Source organism: Haliotis cracherodii, unplaced genomic scaffold, assembly GCF_022045235.1.
Source record: "Haliotis cracherodii isolate W230 unplaced genomic scaffold, xgHalCrac1.p SCAF_19, whole genome shotgun sequence".
NCBI classification, from domain to species: Eukaryota; Metazoa; Mollusca; class Gastropoda; order Lepetellida; family Haliotidae; genus Haliotis; species Haliotis cracherodii.
In genome coordinates, this window is record NW_027266274.1 from 3,768,486 (window position 1) to 3,789,781 (window position 21,296).

Below are 21,296 nucleotides of genomic sequence, written 5' to 3' on the forward strand. Positions count from 1 at the left end.
GGGAGCCCGAAAACTTGTGACTGGGGATATGTTTTCTAGATGCACTAAAAGGTCGACGCCTGTAGCGACCTGAGCTGAGATAAACACTATCTGAAAGATTTTTTACCAAGAACCAAGCTGGCTTAATGTACATGTAACCTAATATTGGTGTTATTCGACTACTACTGCGGAGCGGGTTATCACTATCAGGTGGAATTTGAAATCAGGACAGAATGGCCTGTATTATATCAATAATGAGACATGATGACCGCAGAATAGTTTGTCAACAAGAATGACCGCCAATGCACACTTACGATAAATATTGCCGTGATAGGGTATGTCTCAAACTCCAAAATGGGTTTTGTTTTTGATCCGACATCAACTTTTGAACTACTTTCTTTAGGCAAGTGAAATCATTATTACGTAAAGTGTGAACTCAATTTCTGGTAACCCTCGCCGTGATATAGATGCAGATAGGATAAGTTTTATTCCGTACTGAAAGGCCACAGGTCCATATAGTACAATTCTGTTTTCGGGAGTGGTTGCAGATATGTTTAACAGGTCATATTCTAATTAACATAGCATGATAAATTACCATTGATAGTTTTTTAGAGTATCTTTATCAGTTGACATGATCGATACTTTTTGTTGTTGAATGGGATGTACATGAAAAGGCTGTTCTATATATTTACTTCTTAAATAGTCGTATTTTGGACGGACTAACAGGAAAAGAAACTCGTCTTCAACCACATGTAAATCACATTGCTCACATATTGTCAATTCTGTAGCTATATTTCTGTGTCTGCCTACTTCGATCCTAAGAATATGAGAGCTGCATCTAAATTGTGCTAAAGTGATCTTTAAAAATTGATATCAAACAAATAGTATTCTGGGGAGATATTTGTCTTAAAAAGCATGTAATAATTGCATTTATCAGAACTTATGCCCATTTTCGTAAGAAGATATCATTTAAGTCTTTGGCGTACAGATACTAAAGCGAATCTTGATTGATAGTACACATTGATTATGCCAAACATGCCCATAGCTGCATTCATTCAATAACGACTTTACATTATATACCCAATTGCGAATTCCATGTTTTTCATACAATAACATCATATTATTGCATTTTCTTGGTAATCTGTCAATAGCCATTTTAAGAAATCTAATATATTGAAATATGTAAAGTGGGACCCGTCTGTACACGTCCACATTCACCATATACCACGACACTCGATGTACAGTGTTTTAAGCCAAGGAATCTTTTACGAGCAGATGTTTATTATCACCTTGGTGTATTATCACCTAAGTAACTGTAACTTCAGAATGAGGATATACCTGTCTCTTGTGGACGAAAGGCATATAAGTCCTTAGCTCATGACGGAAATGACATCAAGAGAACCACATAAGAAGAATCTGTCCGTTTCCCGATAGGGTTATGGTTATGATAGTCTATTTCCCATTCATTTAACATATCTATTAACTTTCATAATGATTTGCAAACAGATTAAGGATCATTAAGAAGGCGGGGTCATGAAAAAATGACAAACACTCATTTATTAGATTTGTTAAACAGCTTTACAACTTTTGTTCCAACCGGTTCAGAAGTTCAGGGGCAGATAACTCTCAATGCTGGAACATCCAACATGGCCACTGTCAACACTTGGGTCGCGAGGGTGGCAGATTTTTTGTTGGGGAAGTTTCCCTTCATTAATGCTCTTTCATTTCTGATGCTTCTTGCAGAAAGAGGAAAAAGTGAAAGGTATTCAGAATGTTAGCGATTGAGTCGCATAAATGAAGCGTCAATGACTAAATGTCCCGTACGAGTTCTACGTCACAACCCTCCACCTGTCCACAGACATACTGGTGTGGCATCACTTCACTTACAGTAGTGTGATCTGCTCCAAGACCTGACACACTCTCAAGTGAAATTATCTCAGGATCAAATCACTGTCGTCTCGGGATCAGAACACTCCCTTCATGACATAATGACGAATCCACGTTAGGATGAAATTACTTTCCCCGGAAAGAATGCAAAATATATAATATATATTTGGAAATAATGCAACTGAAAGGGGGTACAACATACCACAGCAATTATCAACAGGGGCGTTACCATTGTATCGTGTGTGTGTGTAGGTGAGTGGGGGGTCTTTTTTGTATTCAATGTTAATGTATAAATGAAGTAACTGAACTGTATATACAGCCAATTTAAGGGTTTGGAGACGTAATTATTTAGGTAGTCCTGCATCATGACCGTTGAATATATTTATTTTATGAAAAAAAAATAATCTAGAAATTCATACAAAAGCAAGTCTAGCCAGCTCAAGCTAGCTCTATCTGAAATCAGCATAGGGATTTTATATTTATTTTTAGAGTCAAGAAGGATAGTGTAATATAAGATTTCAGAGACTAAATGTTAGTCTATTATTTAGGGCAAGGCACTGCTTATGGCCAATACAGAAGGCAGAAAGTAGAAGGGGAGGTTTCACCCCAGGGAGTGTTTTCATCCTGCAAAGATGGAGTGTTATGATCCTTTGGGGGATGATTTGATCCTGGGGAGTGACCTGATCCTCCTATACCAGCCTGTATTTCCGCTGATCCTGTTTTTCAGTTGTTCCCTAATTTCCTAAGCTTTGAAGTACATCATATCATTTTCATAATATTTACCTAATGAACATGTATGTAAATATTTCTTTAGATATGAAGATATGAGGCAGAATTAATATTATGCTTGTGGACTTTTTTCCACAATATGATTTATAAATTAATAAATATTATGCAAACTAATTTTAAAGACACCCTCATTTGCAAGGGTTACCTATTTTAGAGATCTGTCACAGGAAATGAAAATGACCAATGTTTGATACAGATCTTCACATAAGTCATTCTTATTTATCAGGCTTACATTCTTCAGTTCATTTTGGATAATGCAACAATGAATTAATGATTTTATGTACATGATCCAATCTAGGGCACCTGCTGAAATTTTTTAAGAGAAATAAATAAGTTAGGGACATGTTTTTGTTAAAAGCAAATGATATAATGATAATATGATATTACTGAAGGGCTGTAGCTAGCTTGTTCTAAGCAATGGTTATGAAAATTAAATATGATTTTCTGTTTTGCAAGAATCATGTTATAACTCATTTGAATAAGTTATTTCACCAATCAAAACAACACCCCATCAATCTCCATCGCGGCCATCTTGGATAACATACACAAACCCATCAGAACCATCTCTATGTGTATAAAAGTAGTTCCTTATTCAACCATTTCAAACAGTCAGTATTATTGTCAGTTGCATTTTCTGTCATTTATGTTTGAAGCATCCTTGTTTACCCTGTGTATTATATCTCCATGCTATTAGTATATGCTGTGAACCCATTAAAACACTAAAATGCTGTCCAAGGAAATTACGACCCGTGAAGATCCGGGGTAGAATTGGCCTTCAGCAACCCATGCTTGCCGTAAGAGGCGACTATGCTTGTCGTAAGAGGCGACTAACGGGATCGGGTGGTCAGGCTCGCTGACTTGGTTGATGCATGTCATCGATCCCAATTGCGTGGATCAATGCTCATGATATCAGTCACTGGATTGTCTGGTCCAGACTCGATTATTTACAGACCGCCGTCATGTAGCTGGAATATTGCTGAGTGCGGCATAAACCAACCAACCAAACCAACCAAGGAAATTATGCTTATGCACTACAAGACAAATTCTGTGGAAAGTTATTGATGGAAGAGATGGGGATGGTGACATCATTTCCCAAACAAAGCAATTGATAGTGAAGCTCAGGGTATTAATAGTAGAATGGAGATCTTCCACAAGGAATAATAGAGGATGTATTCTATACCAGCATGGAAGTTTTGAAATCTCTCATTGTTTCAGCATGCCACCCTTACCCCCTCAGCTGATCTATGCTCATATAGGAGGGTTCCTCATCTGTGGTTTCCTCATGTCTGCCCGCATGGCCAAGAAGGAGGCGTCACTGGTATACGCAGGTCAGCTGATCTTCTTCTCCTATAACTTCTACCACAACAAGAAGCTCAACTACGGCCAGTGGCAGAGGGTAAGACAGTTGGGCTAAATGTTTTCTTTTTGCAAGCCGTTCTTGTCGAGATTTCTCAGAGAATTATAAATAAATGATGCTTATTGAAAGAAAATATTCCAATCTAAGCTATGGAAAGACTGCTGTGAATGTTGATATTAAGGTGGTGCAAGTTACTTTCAGAGGCAGGAAGTTCAACTCAACACGTTGACATTGAATGACCAAGCCTGAAGTTATCACCATTGCGAGTTCCCATTATAGCTGTGCCGCAGTTTCTTGTCTACCAGTTGTCCTACATGCTCACCTGTTACGACAATAACTGTTGCTTTTCATGCCCCCGGCATAGTGGTGTGTTTGTCCGCCACATATCATCTTCTGATGACTCTTGCTCTATATGAAATGACTGAGAGTCCGGTGTGATTGATCAAACTAACTGACCGTGCGAATGATGAACCCTAGCCATTTCACATTTTGTCACAAAAGAGGATTTCAAAAGTGTTTATGACATCTAAACTTGAGTCGATGACATATTGTAAACAAATTGTGCCAAGATCGGTTCCACATGTGCTACTTCGACCCCAGCTTCTGTCGATGATACAATTGATGCAAAAATAATACAACTACTGAAAACATCAACTTAACTTCTAACATATCTAATACACATTCAACCAGGAATGTAATAGATTCCACTTTGAGAGAAGCCACTTCAGTATCTCAGTTTAAAAAAACTTTATTATTATGGTAATTCGGAAGTGCCTGACATATTTTAAAATATTGGTTCACTTGTAAATCAGATGATCCACTGCGAGTTAAGACTAGGATCCAGTGATTAAACTGTCACAAATTGAAAGATATGTTTTTTTCAATGGAAGTGCTTTACACTACCTATTTACTTGTCCAAATTACACTGAGATTAGATCTGAAAGCTGTCATTATGTTAATGGATATGACCTTCGAACCGTGTTGTTTGGCAACGTCATCTAGACAAAGAAATACTTCTTACTATCATTGATTCTGTACATCTTTTCTTCTCTGTGAGCAAACGATTTGTATAAACATTCACTCTTATATATATATCTCACCAACACCTGTTTACCTATGATGTACCTCATGTGACATAATGTCAAGTTTATACTACAGTAACAAGTCTCTAAATAAAGCAAGCTGCTCTGTCTTGGTTCCACACGTAGCAGTAACCATGGTAACTGTCACTTGTCTCACATGCATCACAATCACACGGGGGCGTCGGGACAGTGACTTTCAGTAAAGCTTAATTCCCTATATTTTTATTTGTTCCCTAATGTGTTTGCATCAGTGTATATATGTCTGGTAAACTCTAAAACAGTGTATATATGTCTGGTAATCTCTAAAACAGTGTATATATGTCTGGTAATCTCTAAAACAGTGTATATATGTCTGGTAAACTCTAAAACAGTGTATATATGTCTGGTAATCTCTAAAACAGCGTATATATGTCTGGTAATCTCTAAAACAGCGTATATATGTCTGGTAATCTCTAAAACAGTGTATATATGTCTGGTAATCTCTAAAACAGCGTATATATGTCTGGTAATCTCTAAAACAGCGTATATATGTCTGGTAATCTCTAAAACAGTGTATATATGTCTGGTAATCTCTAAAACAGTGTATATATGTCTGGTAATCTCTAAAACAGCGTATATATGTCTGGTAATCTCTAAAACAGTGTATATATGTCTGGTAATCTCTAAAACAGTGTATATATGTCTGGTAATCTCTAAAACAGTGTATATATCTCTGGTAATCTCTAAAACAGTGTATGTATCTCTGGTAATCTCTAAAACAGTGTATATATGTCTGGTAATCTCTAAAACAGTGTATATATCTCTGGTAATCTCTAAAACAGTGTATGTATCTCTGGTAATCTCTAAAACAGTGTATATATGTCTGATAATCTCTAAAACAGTGTATATATCTCTGGTAATCTCTAAAACAGTGTATGTATCTCTGGTAATCTCTAAAACAGTGTATATATGTCTGGTTAACTCTAAAACAGCGTATATATCTCTGGTAATCTCTAAAACAGTGTATATATCTCTGGTAATCTCTAAAACAGCGTATATATCTCTGGTAATCTCTAAAACAGCGTATATATCTCTGGTAATCTCTAAAACAGTGTATGTATCTCTGGTAATCTCTAAAACAGTGTATATATGTCTGGTTAACTCTAAAACAGCGTATATATCTCTGGTAATCTCTAAAACAGTGTATATATCTCTGGTAATCTCTAAAACAGCGTATATATCTCTGGTAATCTCTAAAACAGTGTATATATCTATGGTAATCTCTAAAACAGTGTATATATCTCTGGTAATCTCTAAAACAGTGTATATATCTCTGGTAATCTCTAAAACAGTGTATGTATCTCTGGTAATCTCTAAAACAGTGTATATATGTCTGATAATCTCTAAAACAGTGTATATATCTCTGGTAATCTCTAAAACAGTGTATGTATCTCTGGTAATCTCTAAAACAGTGTATATATGTCTGGTTAACTCTAAAACAGCGTATATATCTCTGGTAATCTCTAAAACAGTGTATATATCTCTGGTAATCTCTAAAACAGCGTATATATCTCTGGTAATCTCTAAAACAGCGTATATAGCTCTGGTAATCTCTAAAACAGCGTATGTATCTCTGGTTAACTCTAAAACAGCGTATATATCTCTGGTAATCTCTAAAACAGTGTATATATCTATGGTAATCTCTAAAACAGTGTATATATCTCTGGTAATCTCTAAAACAGTGTATGTATCTCTGGTAATCTCTAAAACAGTGTATATATGTCTGATAATCTCTAAAACAGTGTATATATCTCTGGTAATCTCTAAAACAGTGTATGTATCTCTGGTAATCTCTAAAACAGTGTATATATGTCTGGTTAACTCTAAAACAGCGTATATATCTCTGGTAATCTCTAAAACAGTGTATATATCTCTGGTAATCTCTAAAACAGCGTATATATCTCTGGTAATCTCTAAAACAGCGTATATAGCTCTGGTAATCTCTAAAACAGTGTATGTATCTCTGGTTAACTCTAAAACAGCGTATATATCTCTGGTAATCTCTAAAACAGTGTATATATCTATGGTAATCTCTAAAACAGTGTATATATCTCTGGTAATCTCTAAAACAGTGTATACACCTCTGGTAATCTCTAAAACAGTGTATGTATCTCTGGTAATCTCTAAAACAGTGTATATATCTCTGGTAATCTCTAAAACAGTGTATATATCTCTGGTAATCTCTAAAACAGTGTATGTATCTCTGGTAATCTCTAAAACAGTGTATGTATCTCTGGTAATCTCTAAAACAGTGTATATATCTCTGGTAATCTCTAAAACAGTGTATATATGTCTGGTAATCTCTAAAACAGTGTATGTATCTCTGGTAATCTCTAAAACAGTGTATATATGTCTGGTAATCTCTAAAACAGTGTATATATCTCTGGTAATCTCTAAAACAGTGTATGTATCTCTGGTAATCTCTAAAACAGTGTATGTATCTCTGGTAATCTCTAAAACAGTGTATATATCTCTGGTAATCTCTAAAACAGTGTATGTATCTCTGGTAATCTCTAAAACAGTGTATACATCTCTGGTAATATCTAAAACAGTGTATGTATCTCTGGTAATCTCTAAAACAGTGTTCATAAAGGTCAGTATGACCTGTAATCTAGGCTTCTGTGCGGCCAAGGAAATCAAAAAGTCATGAATCATTTTTGTGATAAGGCTAGGAACATTTCAACAAATAAGAAGCATAATTATTTTTTTCAAGAGTATTTGGAGACCACTTGGTTTTTTTCAATAAAATCACAACCCCCAAGAGTATCAAATGGTCAGCCCCTTACTCATTAGTCGTCCTACAAATACTGTTTGATTGTGAATCACAAGATTGTGTCTGTATTACAGCTTCAGATGGCAGTGCGGCAAGGGGGCTGTGTGGGTGTGTATGTCCTAATGGCCTTCATCCACACCAAGAAAGAGAATCGATCAGAGCAACTTCGGCGGGTCGGTGAGATCATTATGGGGATCTATCTGTTCGCGTACGCCTATATACTTAACAGCAGCAGCGAGTATAGGCGTGGCTTCCTGCATCACTTCCTGGACAGCGATTGGTTGAGATACTTCATCACCTTGGCAATAGTTGCATGTGCGTTGTGCTTCCTGTCCAGTTACTTTGTCCGTGATATGAGCGTCTGTGCAGCGCTCATGTTGATCACCGTTACCATAGTGATGGACCTTGACTTTGACTACTGGACACGTCGTGGTGTCCACTTCTGGAACCAGGCCCGGATGTTGCTGGACAGTCTCACTGCTGTCACTGGATTTGCTTTATTTTCTCGGGTTTTTGAAAATAGAATTAAGACTGAGCATTATGAATGATGTAACATGTTATTAAAGTATTTCACACAAGTGCAATTTCCCAGTACTGCTGTTAATGTTTTGGTGAATGTATGGTTGTTTTTGCATGTAGCTTCTGCTCAAATCTTGACCACTGTATAAATGTATGTATCTGTTGTGAGTGATGTGTTCATGTGCCATGATGACCTTGACCTGCTTGATTGTCACTCAGACATAATAGGAAAATCATCATTCACTATATTCAGATTTATATATATATCTATGGAACAAAATTCCAAACCATTTGAATGTATCAGTCCAGAAAGATATTCGGCCAGTGTACTTGTTGACTGACATGATGGACAGTTTAACCATCATATTCTCAAGAACCAGAACGTGTAGAAAGCTGCAACAGTCTGTTAATGATAATGACCATAACTGGATTTCTTCTTTTATCTCAGTATCTATTGCCCCTAAATTCAACCTGCTATGAAAAGGCTTTGGTCAAGGGTCAATGTCACCATTCAGGTTATCATTGAACATTGATACGTAGAGATTTATCACCCTGTGGTTTTCTATATCATGCTGGTATCATACGGCCGGTCTGATATGGCCTAATGGCCCCAGTCTGATATGGCGTAACAGCCCCTGTCTGATATGGCCTAACAGCCTCAGCCTGATATGGCCTAAGAGCCCCAGTCTGATATGGCGTAACAACCCCAGTCTGATATGGCGTAACAGCCCCAGTCTGATATGGCCCTGGCCTCAGTCTGATATAACGTAACAGCCTCGGTCTGATATGGCCTAATGGCCTCGGTCTGATATGGCCTAACAGCCCCAGTCTGATATGGCCCTGGCCTCGATCTGATATGGCCTACTGTCATTCTGATATGGCCTAACAGCCCCAGTCTGGTATGGCCCTGGCCTCGGTCTGATATGGCCCTGATATGGTCAGGCCATATCAGACCGAGGCTGTTACATAGGTTTCTGATATTGGTCGAGGGATGATGCCAGCGTGATATGTAAATGAATAAGGATATAAAGCGTTTATCACTTAATACTGACTGAGCCTTTGACATTTTCATGTTTAGCTTCTTTATGTCCATGTATTTCAGTTGGCCACTATAGTATAGTGAGTATCACTCGTTGTCCCTTCTGAAGTATTTTTAATTTCAAGAAGCCAGTTTGTCAGTTTTTTTGCATTTCACGTCGCATTCAGGCTTTCTGTTAGTATTTATATTTTTCATACTCTTAGTGAATTTGCTTGTTTTTGAAACTTTGAATGAATGTTTTTAATTTTTTCATTTAATTGGTCTTGTTCAGACACTGTTACCTTCATGGGTATTGAAACTCGATCTTTATATCGAAACAAGTCCTTCAATATTCGGCCTGAGTTCAGAATCCTGGAGCACTGATGTTGGAGACATACCGAACAATGTGTCAACTTCTGACAGCTCAGGCCACAGTTTTTTTCAAAATGGTGTCACAGACCAATTTTAGTGATATTGTTGAACATTGTTAATGTAAAATATAACAGTTTATTATAGAAGTACTGTAATTTTACAGTCAGTCGAACGGTCACTGATTGGACAGCAAATTTAATATCATGCAATCATCTGCACCTGAGGGGATTACGGCTAAAACTGCAGTATGATACAGTAGTTGTGTTGGTATATATGTATTGTAGGTTAAATCCAGATCCTATCTAGATAATACAAAAGCAAGTTTAACCATCAGCATCAGGAAAATATTTTTTTTAGAGGAGAGAAATGTAGGGCCTATTGTATAATAAGATTTCACAGACAACATGTGGCAGTGCCATATTTCTTTATATTAGAATCATGAGTTAATAAAGAAATGGGGGGGACAATAATTTGTCATTCAATATGTAATAATCCCGAACCATTCTCCAATTTTGAACCAATTTGGCATTTATTTCATCACTCTCTTACTTTCTCACATGTAATCAAGCAAAATGTCACCACAATACACATACATATATATTTTTATCATTATCAAATTTCATGCTTCACAGATTCCAGTCTGTGACCTAGCAGTGAGATGTGCACTATGGTAACCATGGTAACACTCAGACTTGATGAGCTCATGACATGAAACGCTGAATGTTATGCAGTTCTATAAATGAACTTCTTCCGTGGGTCATTATTATGTTGCTATGATAATATACCCATATCAGTTGTCACTATTATATGTACACATGGAGATCCGGGTTAGAATAGGTCTTCAGCAAACCCATGCTTGTCATAAGAGGTGACTAACGGATCAGGTGGTCAGGCTAGCTGATTTGGCTGATGCATGTCATCGTATCCCAATCACATGCATCAATGCTCATAATGTAAATCACTGGATTGTCTGGTCAAGAATCGATTATTTACAGACTGCCTTCATATAGCTGGATTATTGCTGAACGTGGCGTTAAACAAACAAACAAATGTTACTATTATATTAATGAAATGACACTACCTCACCAGTCTGTGTGTGGACCGGTGGGTACACTACCTCACCAGTCGGTGTGTGGACCGTGGGTACACTACATCACCAGTCTGTGTGTGGACCGGTGGGTACACTACCTCACCAGTCTGTGTGTGGACCGTGGGTACACTACATCACCAGTCTGTGTGTGGACCAGTAGGTACTCTACATCACCAGTCTGTGTGTGGACCATGGGTACACTACCTCACCAGTCTGTGTGTGGACCGGTGGGTACACTACAGCATCAGTCTGTGTGTGGACCATGGGTACACTACCTCACCAGTCTGTGTGTGGACCGTGGGTACACTACCTCACCAGTCTGTGTGTGGACCGTGGGTACACTACATCACCAGTCTGTGTGTGGACCGAGGGTACACTACCTCACCAGTCTGTGTGTGGACCATAGGTACTCTACGTCACCAGTCTGTGTGTGGACCGTGGGTACACTACCTCACCAGTCTGTGTGTGGACCGGTGGGTACACTACCTCACCATGATCTTCTCTGAACCTATCAAATGCTTACTTTCTCATTTTGTCTTTTGAAGGATTGATCATTTTAATATTTTAATAAATAAACCCTTTTCCCCTTGTTATCTTATAGTTGTTTGTTTTACAGCATTTGATGACCATATAACTTCCAGTGTGTGATCATGTATAGGTTTTACTCTCCAGAGAAGGCGAATTATTGCTATGATATGGCCCTGGCCTCAGTCTGATAGGGCCTAACAGCCTTGTTCTGATATAATGGCCTCGGTCTGATATGGCCTAACAGCCTTGGTCTGATATGGCCTAATGGCCTCGGTCTTATATGGCCTAACAACCTCAGTCTGATATGGCCTAACAGCCTCAGTCTGATATGGCCTAACAACCTCGGTCTGATATGGCCTAACCGCCCTCGGTCTGATATGGCCTAACAACCTTGGTCTGATATGGCCTAACAACCTTGGTCTGATATAGCCTAACAACCTTGGTCTGATATGGCCTAACAACCTCGGTCTGATATGGCCTAACAGCCTCAGTCTGATATGGCCCTGGCCTCGGTCTGATATGGCCCTGATATGGTCAGGCCATATTAGACCAAGGCTGTTACACAGGTTTCTGATATTGGTAGAGGGATGATGCCAGCGTGATACGTAAATGAATAAGGATATAAAGCGTTCATCACTTAATACTGACTGAGCCTTTGACATTTTCATGTTTAGCTTCTTTATGTCCATGTATTTCAGTTGGCCACTATAGTATAGTGAGTTTCACTCGTTGTCCCTTCTGACGTATTTTTAATTTCAAGAAGCCAGTTTGTCAGTTTTTTTGCATTTCACGTCGCATTCAGGCTTTCTGTTAGTATTTATATTTTTCATACTCTTAGTGAATTTGCTTGTTTTTGAAACTTTGAATGAATGTTTTTAATTTTTTCATTTAATTGGTCTTGTTCAGACACTGTTACCTTCATGGGTACTGAAACTCGATCTTTATATCGAAACAAGTCCTTCAATATTCGGCCTGAGTTCAGAATCCTGGAGCACTGATGTTGGAGACATACCGAACAATGTGTCAACTTCTGACAGCACAGGCCACAGTTTTTTTCAAAATGGTGTCACAGACCAATTTTAGTGATATTGTTGAACATTGTTAATGTAAAATATAACAGTTTATTATAGAAGTACTGTAATTTTACAGTCAGTCGAACGGTCACTGATTGGACAGCAAATTTAATATCATGCAATCATCTGCACCTGAGGGGATTACGGCTAAAACTGCAGTATGATACAGTAGTTGTGTTGGTATATATGTATTGTAGGTTAAATCCAGATCCTATCTAGATTATACAAAAGCAAGTTTAACCATCAGCATCAGGAAAATAGTTTTTTTAGAGGAGAGAAATGTAGGGCCTATTGTATAATAAGATTTCACAGACAACATGTGGCAGTGCCATATTTCTTTATATTAGAATCATGAGTTAATAAAGAAATGGGGGGGACAATAATTTGTCATTCAATATGTAATAATCCCGAACCATTCTCCAATTTTGAACCAATTTGGCATTTATTTCATCACTCTCTTACTTTCTCACATGTAATCAAGCAAAATGTTACCACAATACACATACATATATATTTTTATCATTATCAAATTTTATGCTTCACAGATTCCAGTCTGTGACCTAGCAGTGAGATGTGCACTATGGTAACCATGGTAACACTCAGACTTGATGAGCTCATGACATGAAACCCTGATTGTTATGCAGTTCTATAAATGAACTTCTTCCGTGGGTCATTATTATGTTGCTATGATAATATACCCATATCAGTTGTCACTATTATATGTACACATGGAGATCCGGGTTAGAATAGGTCTTCAGCAAACCCATGCTTGCCATAAGAGGTGACTAACGGATCAGGTGGTCAGGCTAGCTGATTTGGCTGATGCATGTCATCGTATCCCAATCACATGCATCAATGCTCATAATGTAAATCACTGGATTGTCTGGTCAAGAATCGATTATTTACAGACTGCCTTCATATAGCTGGATTATTGCTGAACGTGGCGTTAAACAACAAACAAACAAACAAATGTTACTATTATATTAATGAAATGACACTACCTCACCAGTCTGTGTGTGGACCGGTGGGTACACTACCTCACCAGTCGGTGTGTGGACCGTGGGTACAGTACATCACCAGTCTGTGTGTGGACCGGTGGGTACACTACCTCACCAGTCTGTGTGTGGACCGTGGGTACACTACATCACCAGTCTGTGTGTGGACCAGTAGGTACTCTACATCACCAGTCTGTGTGTGGACCATGGGTACACTACCTCACCAGTCTGTGTGTGGACCGGTGGGTACACTACAGCATCAGTCTGTGTGTGGACCATGGGTACACTACCTCACCAGTCTGTGTGTGGACCGTGGGTACACTACCTCACCAGTCTGTGTGTGGACCGTGGGTACACTACATCACCAGTCTGTGTGTGGACCGAGGGTACACTACCTCACCAGTCTGTGTGTGGACCATAGGTACTCTACATCACCAGTCTGTGTGTGGACCGTGGGTACACTACCTCACCAGTCTGTGTGTGGACCGGTGGGTACACTACCTCACCATGATCTTCTCTGAACCTATCAAATGCTTACTTTCTCATTTTGTCTTTTGAAGGATTGATCATTTTAATATTTTAATAAATAAACCCTTTTCCCCTTGTTATCTTATAGTTGTTTGTTTTACAGCATTTGATGACCATATAACTTCCAGTGTGTGATCATGTATAGGTTTTACTCTCCAGAGAAGGCGAATTATTGCTATGATATGGCCCTGGCCTCAGTCTGATAGGGCCTAACAGCCTTGTTCTGATATAATGGCCTCGGTCTGATATGGCCTAACAGCCTTGGTCTGATATGGCCTAATGGCCTCGGTCTTATATGGCCTAACAACCTCAGTCTGATATGGCCTAACAGCCTCAGTCTGATATGGCCTAACAACCTCGGTCTGATATGGCCTAACCGCCCTCGGTCTGATATGGCCTAACAACCTTGGTCTGATATGGCCTAACAACCTTGGTCTGATATAGCCTAACAACCTTGGTCTGATATGGCCTAACAGCCTTGGTCTGATATGGCCTAATGGCCTCGGTCTTATATGGCCTAACAACCTCAGTCTGATATGGCCTAACAGCCTCAGTCTGATATGGCCTAACAACCTCGGTCTGATATGGCCTAACCGCCCTCGGTCTGATATGGCCTAACAACCTTGGTCTGATATGGCCTAACAACCTTGGTCTGATATAGCCTAACAACCTTGGTCTGATATGGCCTAACAACCTCGGTCTGATATGGCCTAACAGCCTCAGTCTGATATGGCCCTGGCCTCGGTCTGATATGGCCCTGATATGGTCAGGCCATATTAGACCAAGGCTGTTACACAGGTTTCTGATATTGGTAGAGGGATGATGCCAGCGTGATACGTAAATGAATAAGGATATAAAGCGTTCATCACTTAATACTGACTGAGCCTTTGACATTTTCATGTTTAGCTTCTTTATGTCCATGTATTTCAGTTGGCCACTATAGTATAGTGAGTTTCACTCGTTGTCCCTTCTGACGTATTTTTAATTTCAAGAAGCCAGTTTGTCAGTTTTTTTGCATTTCACGTCGCATTCAGGCTTTCTGTTAGTATTTATATTTTTCATACTCTTAGTGAATTTGCTTGTTTTTGAAACTTTGAATGAATGTTTTTAATTTTTTCATTTAATTGGTCTTGTTCAGACACTGTTACCTTCATGGGTACTGAAACTCGATCTTTATATCGAAACAAGTCCTTCAATATTCGGCCTGAGTTCAGAATCCTGGAGCACTGATGTTGGAGACATACCGAACAATGTGTCAACTTCTGACAGCACAGGCCACAGTTTTTTTCAAAATGGTGTCACAGACCAATTTTAGTGATATTGTTGAACATTGTTAATGTAAAATATAACAGTTTATTATAGAAGTACTGTAATTTTACAGTCAGTCGAACGGTCACTGATTGGACAGCAAATTTAATATCATGCAATCATCTGCACCTGAGGGGATTACGGCTAAAACTGCAGTATGATACAGTAGTTGTGTTGGTATATATGTATTGTAGGTTAAATCCAGATCCTATCTAGATTATACAAAAGCAAGTTTAACCATCAGCATCAGGAAAATAGTTTTTTTAGAGGAGAGAAATGTAGGGCCTATTGTATAATAAGATTTCATAGACAACATGTGGCAGTGCCATATTTCTTTATATTAGAATCATGAGTTAATAAAGAAATGGGGGGGACAATAATTTGTCATTCAATATGTAATAATCCCGAACCATTCTCCAATTTTGAACCAATTTGGCATTTATTTCATCACTCTCTTACTTTCTCACATGTAATCAAGCAAAATGTCACCACAATACACATACATATATATTTTTATCATTATCAAATTTTATGCTTCACAGATTCCAGTCTGTGACCTAGCAGTGAGATGTGCACTATGGTAACCATGGTAACACTCAGACTTGATGAGCTCATGACATGAAACCCTGATTGTTATGCAGTTCTATAAATGAACTTCTTCCGTGGGTCATTATTATGTTGCTATGATAATATACCCATATCAGTTGTCACTATTATATGTACACATGGAGATCCGGGTTAGAATAGGTCTTCAGCAAACCCATGCTTGCCATAAGAGGTGACTAACGGATCAGGTGGTCAGGCTAGCTGATTTGGCTGATGCATGTCATCGTATCCCAATCACATGCATCAATGCTCATAATGTAAATCACTGGATTGTCTGGTCAAGAATCGATTATTTACAGACTGCCTTCATATAGCTGGATTATTGCTGAACGTGGCGTTAAACAACAAACAAACAAACAAATGTTACTATTATATTAATGAAATGACACTACCTCACCAATCTGTGTGTGGACCGGTGGGTACACTACCTCACCAGTCGGTGTGTGGACCGTGGGTACAGTACATCACCAGTCTGTGTGTGGACCGGTGGGTACACTACCTCACCAGTCTGTGTGTGGACCGTGGGTACACTACATCACCAGTCTGTGTGTGGACCAGTAGGTACTCTACATCACCAGTCTGTGTGTGGACCATGGGTACACTACCTCACCAGTCTGTGTGTGGACCGGTGGGTACACTACAGCATCAGTCTGTGTGTGGACCATGGGTACACTACCTCACCAGTCTGTGTGTGGACCGTGGGTACACTACCTCACCAGTCTGTGTGTGGACCGTGGGTACACTACATCACCAGTCTGTGTGTGGACCGAGGGTACACTACCTCACCAGTCTGTGTGTGGACCATAGGTACTCTACATCACCAGTCTGTGTGTGGACCGTGGGTACACTACCTCACCAGTCTGTGTGTGGACCGGTGGGTACACTACCTCACCATGATCTCTGAACCTATCAAATGCTTACTTTCTCATTTTGTCTTTTGAAGGATTGATCATTTTAATATTTTAATAAATAAACCCTTTTCCCCTTGTTATCTTATAGTTGTTTGTTTTACAGCATTTGATGACCATATAACTTCCAGTGTGTGATCATGTATAGGTTTTACTCTCCAGAGAAGGCGAATTATTGCTATGATATGGCCCTGGCCTCAGTCTGATAGGGCCTAACAGCCTTGTTCTGATATAATGGCCTCGGTCTGATATGGCCTAACAGCCTTGGTCTGATATGGCCTAATGGCCTCGGTCTTATATGGCCTAACAACCTCAGTCTGATATGGCCTAACAGCCTCAGTCTGATATGGCCTAACAACCTCGGTCTGATATGGCCTAACCGCCCTCGGTCTGATATGGCCTAACAACCTTGGTCTGATATGGCCTAACAACCTTGGTCTGATATAGCCTAACAACCTTGGTCTGATATGGCCTAACAACCTCGGTCTGATATGGCCTAACAGCCTCAGTCTGATATGGCCCTGGCCTCGGTCTGATATGGCCCTGATATGGTCAGGCCATATTAGACCAAGGCTGTTACACAGGTTTCTGATATTGGTAGAGGGATGATGCCAGCGTGATACGTAAATGAATAAGGATATAAAGCGTTCATCACTTAATACTGACTGAGCCTTTGACATTTTCATGTTTAGCTTCTTTATGTCCATGTATTTCAGTTGGCCACTATAGTATAGTGAGTTTCACTCGTTGTCCCTTCTGACGTATTTTTAATTTCAAGAAGCCAGTTTGTCAGTTTTTTTGCATTTCACGTCGCATTCAGGCTTTCTGTTAGTATTTATATTTTTCATACTCTTAGTGAATTTGCTTGTTTTTGAAACTTTGAATGAATGTTTTTAATTTTTTCATTTAATTGGTCTTGTTCAGACACTGTTACCTTCATGGGTACTGAAACTCGATCTTTATATCGAAACAAGTCCTTCAATATTCGGCCTGAGTTCAGAATCCTGGAGCACTGATGTTGGAGACATACCGAACAATGTGTCAACTTCTGACAGCACAGGCCACAGTTTTTTTCAAAATGGTGTCACAGACCAATTTTAGTGATATTGTTGAACATTGTTAATGTAAAATATAACAGTTTATTATAGAAGTACTGTAATTTTACAGTCAGTCGAACGGTCACTGATTGGACAGCAAATTTAATATCATGCAATCATCTGCACCTGAGGGGATTACGGCTAAAACTGCAGTATGATACAGTAGTTGTGTTGGTATATATGTATTGTAGGTTAAATCCAGATCCTATCTAGATTATACAAAAGCAAGTTTAACCATCAGCATCAGGAAAATAGTTTTTTTAGAGGAGAGAAATGTAGGGCCTATTGTATAATAAGATTTCATAGACAACATGTGGCAGTGCCATATTTCTTTATATTAGAATCATGAGTTAATAAAGAAATGGGGGGGACAATAATTTGTCATTCAATATGTAATAATCCCGAACCATTCTCCAATTTTGAACCAATTTGGCATTTATTTCATCACTCTCTTACTTTCTCACATGTAATCAAGCAAAATGTCACCACAATACACATACATATATATTTTTATCATTATCAAATTTTATGCTTCACAGATTCCAGTCTGTGACCTAGCAGTGAGATGTGCACTATGGTAACCATGGTAACACTCAGACTTGATGAGCTCATGACATGAAACCCTGATTGTTATGCAGTTCTATAAATGAACTTCTTCCGTGGGTCATTATTATGTTGCTATGATAATATACCCATATCAGTTGTCACTATTATATGTACACATGGAGATCCGGGTTAGAATAGGTCTTCAGCAAACCCATGCTTGCCATAAGAGGTGACTAACGGATCAGGTGGTCAGGCTAGCTGATTTGGCTGATGCATGTCATCGTATCCCAATCACATGCATCAATGCTCATAATGTAAATCACTGGATTGTCTGGTCAAGAATCGATTATTTACAGACTGCCTTCATATAGCTGGATTATTGCTGAACGTGGCGTTAAACAACAAACAAACAAACAAATGTTACTATTATATTAATGAAATAACACTACCTTACCAGTCTGTGTGTGGACCGGTGGGTACACTACCTCACCAGTCTGTGTGTGGACCGGTGGGTACACTACCTTACCAGTCTGTGTGCGGACCGGTGGGTACACTACCTCACCAGTCGGTGTGTGGACCGTGGGTACACTACATCACCAGTCTGTGTGTGGACCGTGGGTACACTACCTTACCAGTCTGTGTGCGGACCATGGGTACACTACCTTACCAGTCTGTGTGTGGACCGGTGGGTACACTACCTCACCAGTCGGTGTGTGGACCAGTTGGTACTCTACAGCATCAGTCTGTGTGTGGACCATGGGTACACTACCTCACCAGTCTGTGTGTGGACCGGTGGGTACTCTACATCACCAGTCTGTGTGTGGACCATGGGTACACTACCTCACCAGTCTGTGTGTGGACCGTGGGTACACTACATCACCAGTCTGTGTGTGGACCTAGGGTACACTACCTCACCAGTCTGTGTGTGGACCGTGTGTACACTACCTCACCAGTCTGTGTGTGGACCATGTGTACACTACCTCACCAGTCTGTGTGTGGACCGGTTGGTACACTACCTCACCAGTCTGTGTGTGAACCAGTGGGTACACTACCTCACCAGTCTGTGTGTGGACCGGTGGGTACACGACCTCACCCGTCTGAGTGTGGACCGAGGGTACACTACCTCACCAGTCTGTGTGTGGACCGAGGGTACACTACCTCACCAGTCTGTGTGTGGACCAGTGGGTACACTACCTCACCATGATCTTCTCTGAACCTATCAAATGCTTACTTTCTCATTTTGTCTTTTGAAGGATTGATCATTTTAATATTTTAAGAAATAAACCCTTTTCCCCTTGTTATCTTTTAGTTGTTTGTTTTACAGCATTTGATGACCATATAACTTCCAGTGTGTGATCATGTATAGGTCTTACTCTTCAGAGAAGGCGAATTATTGCTATGATATGGCCCTGGCCTCAGTCTGATAGGGCCTAACAGCCTTGTTCTGATATAATGGCCTCGGTCTGATATGGCCTAACAGCCTTGGTCTGATATGGCCTAATGGCCTCGGTCTTATATGGCCTAACAACCTCAGTCTGATATGGCCTAACAGCCTCGGTCTGATATGGCCTAACAACCTCGGTCTGATATGGCCTAACAGCCTCGGTCTGATATGGCCTAACAACTTCGGTCTGATATGGCCTAACAGCCTCGGTCTGATATGGCCTAACAACCTTGGTCTGATATGGCCTAACAGCCTCGGTCTGATATGGCCTAACAGCCTCGGTCTGATATGGCCTAACAGCCTCAGTCTGATATGGTCTAACAGCCTCAGTCTGATATGGACTAACAGCCTCAGTCTGATATGGCCCTGGCCTCGGTCTGACATGGCCCTGATATGGTCAGGCCATATTAGACCGAGGCTGTTACACAGGTTTCTGATATTGGTCGAGGGATGATGCCAGCGTGATATGTAAATGAATAAGGATATAAAGCGTTTATCGCTGACTGAGCCTTTGACATTTTCATGTTTAGCTTCTTTATGTCCATGTATTTCAGTTGGCCACTATAGTATAGTGAGTATCACTCGTTGTCCCTTCTGAAGTATTTTCAATTTCAAGAAGCCAGTTTGTCAGTTTTTTTGCATTTCATGTCGCATTCAGGCTTTCTGTTAGTATTTATATTTTTCATACTCTTAGTGAATTTGCTTGTTTGAAACTTTGAATGAATGTTTTTAATTTTTTCATTTAATTGGCGACTGATTGCTGTTTAAGCTGCAGTGAGCAATGTTCCACCTTACAGCCACCTGTAAACAAGACAAAAAATGAGCAGGGCACACTAACACCCCCAACTTCGACTCCCACATATTTCTGAGTTCAAAACATGAAAAATGTAATATTTCTCAGACAAATTTGCTTATCGAAATCAAAACTTTGCACTGCACCTCACCTGATGGTGTAGAAACTGTACCCCAAATTGGAAAAGAATCCAAGAAGTGGTTCTCAAGTAACAGGTTGCACAAATGTTTCAGTAAAAACATCCAAACATTGAAATCAAACTTCACACTGCACCTCTCCTATAGGCATAAAATGTGTTCAAGTTTGAAAAGAATCTATGCAGTAGTTTTCAAGTTATGGGTCACACCAAAAATGTCCTCAGAAGGACAGACAGACAGAATTCCTTGGTATTACTATATATCCCCGCCCTTTTAGGTCAGGAGTATAATGACCTAGTCATGGCCATGTAAATCAGTGAATGACAGCACCAGCAGAAATCCACACCCTCGAAGTACAGTGTCACACAGTCGGCCACATCACACATTGTATCCACCAGATCATTAGGACCTCAGTAAGTGCCACGCCC

General features: G+C 39.6%; 1 protein-coding gene across 1 annotated transcript; it reads left to right on the forward strand.

Moving 5' to 3' along the window:
- The first annotated feature begins 1,625 nt into the window (after window positions 1-1,625).
- LOC139467021 (transmembrane protein 101-like) lies at window positions 1,626-10,063 on the forward strand. Its single transcript, XM_071248732.1, has 3 exons — window positions 1,626-1,741; window positions 3,871-4,051; window positions 7,981-10,063. Exons 1-3 carry the CDS (start codon window positions 1,626-1,628, stop codon window positions 8,452-8,454), a joined length of 771 nt encoding a protein of 256 aa, XP_071104833.1. The 3' UTR covers window positions 8,455-10,063.
- The last annotated feature ends 11,233 nt before the right edge of the window (window positions 10,064-21,296 follow it).